This window comes from Lineus longissimus, chromosome 3 (genome assembly GCF_910592395.1).
Source record: "Lineus longissimus chromosome 3, tnLinLong1.2, whole genome shotgun sequence".
Taxonomy (NCBI): domain Eukaryota; kingdom Metazoa; phylum Nemertea; class Pilidiophora; order Heteronemertea; family Lineidae; genus Lineus; species Lineus longissimus.
Genome location: NC_088310.1, coordinates 24,059,699 through 24,067,972, shown reverse-complemented (window position 1 = coordinate 24,067,972; position 8,274 = coordinate 24,059,699). Strand labels below are relative to the sequence as shown.

At 43.3% G+C, this 8,274-nt stretch overlaps 1 protein-coding gene and 2 long non-coding RNA genes across 3 annotated transcripts; all 3 read left to right on the top strand.

Moving 5' to 3' along the window:
* The first annotated feature begins 471 nt into the window (after positions 1 to 471).
* On the top strand, positions 472 to 1,226 carry LOC135484700 (uncharacterized). The gene is made up of 3 exons (XR_010446485.1): positions 472 to 515; positions 706 to 873; positions 1,146 to 1,226. It is a non-coding gene; the product is annotated as an uncharacterized LOC135484700 (long non-coding RNA).
* A 540-nt stretch (positions 1,227 to 1,766) lies between these two features.
* On the top strand, positions 1,767 to 2,899 carry LOC135484597 (uncharacterized). Its single transcript, XR_010446470.1, has 3 exons — positions 1,767 to 1,843; positions 2,274 to 2,410; positions 2,835 to 2,899. It is a non-coding gene; the product is annotated as an uncharacterized LOC135484597 (long non-coding RNA).
* On the top strand, positions 2,897 to 5,683 carry LOC135484863 (uncharacterized). Its single transcript, XM_064766558.1, has 5 exons — positions 2,897 to 2,977; positions 3,524 to 3,620; positions 3,928 to 4,084; positions 4,890 to 5,049; positions 5,367 to 5,683. Exons 1-5 carry the CDS (start codon positions 2,941 to 2,943, stop codon positions 5,681 to 5,683), a joined length of 768 nt encoding a protein of 255 aa, XP_064622628.1. The 5' UTR covers positions 2,897 to 2,940.
* Positions 5,684 to 8,274: the final 2,591 nt, after the last annotated feature.

Here is an 8,274-nt window from a genome sequence, read left to right as displayed (position 1 = left end):
TGTCATCTGGTCATTCTTTCAGATCAACCATATTCTCCATGCACAGAAACCGCCGAGTGCCTGACAGGAATGACTGGTGCAAGCTGCTCAGATGAGGAGTGTCATTGTCCTGAAGGCCAAGTGTTCATCCGCAGCAGAAAGTCATGCGGTGAGTCCAATAGATTCCAGAGGTCTTGCAGGATTGTTGGAATACAACCTTATCCATTTTATCACAGCTGGAATCTTGCATGCACTCTCAACAATAAAGGCTTTTACATTAAGTGTAGGACAACGTAACGGGACTTTGGGGCGATAAGATCTTCCACAGCCTTTCGGAAGTAGGCTGCCACTCTCAATAAACGTATTCCTTCTTTTAGAAACACATTCGATAGTTCCCGAATGTAAGGCATGCCGCTACTCAACTGGAATGTGCTACGACTTGGACAATGATGGCACCCCGGAGGATTGTGAATGTCCTGCCTACAGAAGGCCCTCCGACCCTGACACCTGGACAGTAGGCTGCGATATTGGAATCGGTAATTGGTTTAAAATTTAATCTCGGAAGGAGATTACTCTACTCCTTAACACACTACATTCTCTAGTCACCAACAGTTTTTACAACCTTTTTCTAGACGCGAAAAAATATCTTCAAGACTTTTTTACTTGCTCACTATATACATGTATGTATCCCGAATTCTCTTATTCATCTTATTCTTCTACATGTAGTTGAGCCTGAAAAATTCTGTGATCCGAGAGGACGATTTTCGGAATGTCGGTCAGAATTCGCCGAATGTAAGCCAGCCAATGTGATCACAGGGCAGTACCAGTGTCAATGCAAGCTAGGGTACACTCAGCTGCCAGCTAAACCCAACCCAGATTACGTCTACGACTGTGGTAAGTTATGCACGACATATGTTTTCCTGAAAATCGGCTCTGCTGCGAACGTTTTCCCGATTTGGGGCCGCCAGGTGGCCAGTCAGACTACCTTTGCGTCAGTTTGCCCTCGCTGTCACATTTTAACTCCATTGCCATTTCCACCATGAATGATAGAATCTCAATCAAACTTAACTAACATGTGAGTCCTGTTTGGCTGAAAGGATTGCATTTCGTTTGGCTTTTCCTTGGAAAACGTTACCAGAGTTATCGTAAACGTATGTTTGTTTCAGTGAAAGTAATTTCAAAGCATTCCGATATCAACTGTCACTGGTGTGACATGAGAGGTGGTACCTGCATTGACCGAGACCTGGATACCCTGAGGGATCAGTGCATCTGCCCGGGAACCAAAAGCTCCTCTCCTCACGAAATACAGCACTCCAAGTACGACTGCGATACCGAACACGGTAGGTCACTTGTGTCCTTGAGCATGCATGATGTTGAGAAATCGGCCAAAAAAGCAACTGAATTCAGTTGAATTCGACTCCGTGCAAAAGCGATAAGCTTTTATCAGCATAGCGCTGCTTTCTGATTTGAAGTTGATGATTACAAGCTTCAATGTGAAGCTCATTAAACAGTTGACACGTACATGTATGTATGCGTAAATGTATGTGGACATAACAGACGCGTCACGTCGACACACAGCATGTTTTTTTCTTGTTTTCCGTGAGTTTTTCATCGGGCGCTTTTACTTTATACAGTCAATGTGAAGTGTGGTTGGCCACTGATGACCGCGTGCTTCTCCCCCCAGAACCATACCAAGTTCTTCTTTCTTGATGAGGAGCTGAGCTCGGTTGAGTACCGCGTGTTCGTGCGATACAAACAAGAAGTCCCCGAGTGTTGGTTCAAACTGAGCGGAACCAAGCACTGTTTAACCCTATCACTGGAGGAGGACATGTTGTCGATGTGTGATGTGCGCAAAAGGATTTTGGTACGATTAGACAGAATTTTCTTTGCTTCTAACTAGTCAGTATGACCATGTCGCATGTTTCATTTGGGTGAAGCATCACACAAACTTCCAAACATGGAATTCAGTTAGGCCTACGGTTATGGCTCGCCTATTGTCAAACTTAATGTGAAGAACACTATCAGTGATAGATCCTTATTACGCGTTCGAAACTGAAATCGTTTTCATTATTTGCCTTCAAAAAACTCTTCATACTTGTCGTTACCCCACTGAATATACATTAATCGATCGGTTACGTCTATCTCATCAGCGAAACAGTACATTTCACAAAGAAAATACTGGGTTGACGCGTGGTCTGATATCTCATGTGATCAGCCAAACGGTCTGTTTGCATGGAAATGGTTGACGTGTGAAGTCCCGTAGTGGTGCTAATTCACTTTCCACTCTATTCTAGTCCCGGGAAACAGAATACTACGTAAGTGTCCGTATCCAGCGAACAAACTTCCACGAAACTTACCAAGACTACAGATTCTACGTTTGGTGTCGGTACGATGATATCGTGGACACCTGGCGAGGGGGAGTTGACGTTGGGTGAGTGCTGTGTTCATGGTTTGTGTAGTCTATATCTCACGATGCGAGCTCACGATTGATCGGACATTCGTGGATGTCGCGGTTAAACTTTAAGGGCCAATATGAATACATGTAGGAGAGATTTCTCATCCATATACATATTTAAATAACTTATCTCCTGGTGGACCAACCACTTCCCTGAAAGAGTTTTTAACATGACCCATGTGTCATGTTATATAGCGATGTCGTGCTGAGGCAAATCGGATCCGTCCTGACCAACACGTTCCTCAGCTGGAAGCATTGCAACCAAACAACTACGAGATAGGTAAAAAGAAAGTGCCACTGGATAAACATGGCTTTCCTCACCGATCCTGACCATATGAACTGTACTCATCACTCTAGTTTCCAATATTTTTCGAAAGTGATTGAACGTGTTTCTTTGTAGAGAGGCGCTAGGCATGGCATCGGAAGGAGAGAACCTCAAGACACAGTTGGTTATGAGCGCCTACGATAAGTTTGGCAAAACTGCCAGCATTGTTAATTTTGGTGACATGATACAGCTTACCATTGAAATGACAGAAAGGAAAGGTAGGCACATTGAGACGAAAATGAATGGTGTATCCGGAATGCATTTATTCTTTATTACAGAGATCTACTGCGATGCGCCCGATATCTATATCCGATCTGCTCGAATCCACTGAGCAAGACAATGGGTGATATGAATAAAGACTAGCAAATGCTTTTACTTCAATTTTGTACAGAAAGGCCTAATGTAAATGTACATGGAGTTTTAGATAAAAGCATTTGCTAGTCTTTATTCATATCACCCATTGTTTGCCTTCCCAAGATCGAAGGAGCGCCGAATTAGAAAATCACATCAATTTTACAATATGAGCTTATTACATGTGCTTCATAAATTTCGGCCAATGTCAACATCCCATCGTCAAGGCCTTGGGTATGCATGCATGGCATTCTAACAGCATACTCGAGTTATAGCTACTCGGATCGGAGAAAGCAGTAGGATAGACAAGTATTAAATGCAGGTGGTACATGTATTTATAGTGATTAAGTTCACCGACCTTTGACACATGCACACACTGTCTTTCAGATTCTCAGACTCTATTTCTTTTTCAGATATCTATTCTAGTATCAAGGTATTGATGTGTCTTGCGTCCAGCAAACCCCTACTGAACGATCCGAGAGGTAATGTGATGCTTCTCATGGAAGAAGGGTAAGTCAGTGTATCAGAGATAAAGGGGAGATATAGAATATAATTTTCTTTGCCGAGGCATAGGCATCTTCCATTGAACCTCATTTTGGTGGGGGGTTTTGTTCTAGGACCACCAACCGCCGGTGAGAAAGAAATATTCTCTGGAGGCGCTGCGACGGTTTATTAGCGGTCGTTAATTTCAAGCCTTGCGCGGAACAATAAACCGGGCCTGTTTCGGGGTTTAGGGCTATTTATACGGGTTCAGCAGTTATTAAGTATCTAAGAACAGATGCAGCATTATTGTGAGTTTTTCACTTTCTCTACTTAGATGTCCCGTATCTGACAACATCGCCCATTTTACGGCGGATCCGACAGACAAGAGAATAGTCTCTACAAGCCTGTTCCCCATTGTGGCTTTCGATGGTTCGGAAGTCTTCTACCACTGTGCCGTTAGTGTTTGCCGATGGGATGACGACTGTGCGCCGGTATGTGTAATGGCCCGAGGCGAATATGCGCCATGTATTATGAGCAAATTGAAAACATAATTCAGTTGTGATATTCTCACCTTGGTACTGTGTAGTAGTCGAAAATGCCTCGCTTGAAAAAGTGTCCGGCACTGTTGGTAGGCACAGTGCTAACCATGCTTGGTGGTATCTTGGAGGAATTATACTTGACAAGTATAATTCCTCCAAGGTGGTATATAGTAGGCCTTTCCCACCTGGAGAGCTCAGTGTATAAAACCGGGTTTGTACGTGCAAGCCACCGGTAAGAACGTCCGTAAGAACGACGAGGAAGAAAGAAAATAATCGCTAGACGATGAAGCTAACACAGCTTCGTGGTCAGACTAAGTAGAAGAAAATGGCACTGCATGGAACGAAACCTAAAATGACGAGGAAAATGTGTCAGTACTTCGCTGTAGATGGCTCGTTCTTGCTGATATATTGTCCGATTCTTGCTAAGGAAGTATTTTTGGATACTTGTATACTTAGACTTCGAAGTTTCAGATAGAATATAACATTCCTCACAGCTGCTGTATCGGTAATAGCCCAAGTAGTCACCATTTTCCACAACTGGATTAATTTGGACTCTTCCTGCCAGGTGACAGGTACAGACCAATCACAAGTCCTGTACTCACCATGGTCATGCCATGCCAAAGGATCGATGATAAGGGTCCTTTGATTGGCTAACAACTGAATGGAAGTCAGATTAATCAGCGACAGGCCTCGGTTACCACTGGATTATTTGTCCATCGTTTCCCTTCTCAATTAATTTAGTAAACCTTTATTTCAGAGTACGTGCAGAGTTCGAAGGTCAGTTGTTCAGGAGTATGGGCAGAATGACGGAGCATTCAAATACGGTGACTCTGATGTGTATTCTATAATCAGTCCCGTCATTAGGGTGAGGAGGAGCTCGGGCCAAGGGACTGATGAGACTGGGGCAAAATATAAAGGTACTTTTTGTCATTATGCAAATGCAATTTCCAAGAGACGAGTCTTTTGGCAGAGAAACAGCGTAATATATGAGTATTCATGGCGGATACAATGCTTCAGGCAGCTAAATTGCTGCTCATGAATGCATTATGGATAATCAGAATGCTATCTGTACGTCGTCGAATGCTGGACTGTCATGAAGCATACATCAATAAAAGGAAACCAATCAATAGATTGTCTCGAGGCACAAGGTCGTCAGGGATCATCTGGATAAGGACCCACCTTTTTCCATTTCTTCATCTCATCTCTTTCCGGTTCTCTTCTCTTCCAATTTCAGAATGCACCGATTTCTTTGGCATGGGCCTATGCAAGAAATCGACCGGAGACATCATAAGTGTGACGATGATAGGGGGCGTGGCTTGTCTTGTCATCGTCATGCTCTTGGGCGTCACGTATTGGTACTGGCGGAAAACTGGCACTCTTGAAATGGAACAACTTCTGGAAGAAGACGACTTCGCTGATGGTGCGTCGAGTTTTATTGAGATGTACTTACAAGGCCTGGACCCAGGAATACCTGATTTTATCGATGTGACTGAAATGGACCCTGGTTCATCAGAAGTTTTTGATGGATACGAGGACGACATGAGATTTTGAGACAAATACACAAAAATAATAAAAACATACGCTCGAGGAACTCGAATTGCCGCTTTCTGGTTATACCAGTATGTATGTCTGTATTAGAATGGCAAAGTTTAAAGCGATGCGCCGCCTTGGTCGCCCACGGATATATTGCACAATCGACATATTCATTATTTGAAGTCATAGATTTGTACATATGTGGTATTCTGTCAAAATTACAACAGCACAATAAATAAGTCTTTATTTCGTAGTTAAATGTTCCACCTAATTTCTTCACCGTTTTATCATGATGTTACATGTATGTTTTATTTTCTTATATGTAGTTATTAATAATAACATCTTTATTTATTCTTGATGTTATATATACGTAGTTTATGTTTTTGTGTTAAGTTACAATGTAGATGCCATACCGATTATGTTGTATGTGCATTGTTAATTTCACTTTAGTTTCACTTCGTGTTAAGTTTGAGTGTCCAAGTATTGGTGTTGTTATTTTGTTACCATTTCGTCTACTCACTAGAATCGTTCAAAGGTAAAGCGCGTGTCTTGCATGTTTATAATATTATGGGGTAAACGCAGTTATTTCATACAATGAAAATGTATATCGTCTTGTTACTTTACTTTTTTGAAAAAAAGGACTTCTGGACTGATGGTCAACCCAAATCCGACCATGGTATAGGCCCAATTGCGACTTCTCTCAGAAAAGTAGCCATCTGAGAAAATGGCCTGTTTCGATAGCTTTTGCATGGCCATCTCAGCATGTACCGTACACTGGTGGTATCTCGTTTGTTAGTGAGAAAAGACAATATATTTGTAACTTTATTATTGGTCCTTGTGTTTTTTTCTTAAACATCTCATGCATTCCGAGAACCAATCCAGCGAGAATGGCCCACTAACGTGTAGGACGTCATCAAATGTGTTCGCGACAAACAATTGGTTCCGTCAATCAGGCCTTGGGAGGCAATTGCGCTAAACGCACAATTTTAACGATACGCAATAAACTGTCTTGAAACGAAGTGCAAAGTTTATCGGCAAGTCGAGAGAACAAAATGACAACACCCAAAGCGGACTTTTCAACAGAAATCCTGGCTATCACTACTGCATCCCACGCAGTCCCAAATGCGAATCGTTCCGAATATGTGATTGGGAACGAGAATCGTTCTCGGTGGATGAGCGGTTCTTGGACGGGATAACGAAAACTCTCTAATGAAGCCGGTTGAGGGAACCAAAAGCAGAAGAGTGACGATGTGTCCCGAGGTTGAGGTACATGAACGACTTCGAAATGGCTACTTCTTCAACTGTGCCGGAAGACAGAAGCTCCATCAAAAGCAAGGGTAACGATGTTGTCCTGAGGTATTGAGGTACATCGACTACTACAAGCAGACTCCTTGAAATATACTGGTGGTTACGTTGTGCCAGAAGACAAAAGATCCACCAAAAGCAGAAGAGAAACGATGCTGTTCTGATGTATTGAGGTACATGAACGACTACGAAATGGCTACGTGAATTGTCTCGGTGGTCCGACTGAGCCTGTCTTCAAGTATGAGGAAGACAGAGGATCTACCAAAGGCAGAAGAGTAACGATGTTTTCCTGAGATATTGAGGTACATTGATAACTCAAGCTACATGAGTTGTCTTAGTGGTCAGGTTGTGCCAGAAGATAAAAGCTCAACGAAAGGCAGAAGAGTAGCGATGTTTTCCCGAGATATTGAGGTACATTGATAACTCAAGCTACATGAGTTGTCTTAGTGGTCAGGTTATGCCAGAAGATAAAAGCTCAACGAAAGGCAGAAGAGTAGCGATGTTATCCTGAGCTACTTGAGGTACATGACCCGCTTTAAGCAGGCTACATGAGTTGTATTTGTGGTCAGGTTGGGCAAGTCTTCAACTGTACCAGAAGACAGAAACTCCACCAAAGGCAGGCGAGTTACGATGTTGTCCACTTCAGGTTCATGAACTACTTCAAGCAGGCTACTTGAGTTGCCTCACTGGTCAGGTTGAGCGAGTCTTCAACTCTGCCAGAAGAGAGAAGCTCCACCAAAGGCAGACGATTACGATGTTGTCCCACTTGAGGTTCATGAACTACTTCAAGCAGGCTACTTGAGTTGCCTCACTGGTCAGGTTGAGCCAGTCTTCAACTGTACCGGAAGACAGAAGCTCCACCAAAGACAGACAAGTTACGATGTTCTCCCACGTGAGGTTCATGAACTACTTCAAGCAGGCTACTTGAGTTGCCTCACTGGTCAGGTTGAGCCAGTCTTCAACTATACCGGAAGACAGAAGCTCCACCAAAGGCAGACGAGTTACGATGTTCTCCCACGTGAGGTTCATGAACTACTTCAAGCAGGCTACTTGAGTTGCCTCACTGGTCAGGTTGAGCCAGTCTTCAACTATACCGGAAGACAGAAGCTCCACCAAAGGCAGGCGAGTCACGATGTTCTCCCACTTGAGGTTCATGAACTACTTCAAGCAGGCTACTTGAGTTGCCACACTGGTCAGGTTGAGGCTGTCTTAAACTGTACCGGAAGACAGAAGCTCCACCAAAGGCAGGCGAGTTACGATGTTCTCCCACGTGAGGTTCAAGAACTACTTCAAGCAGGCTACTC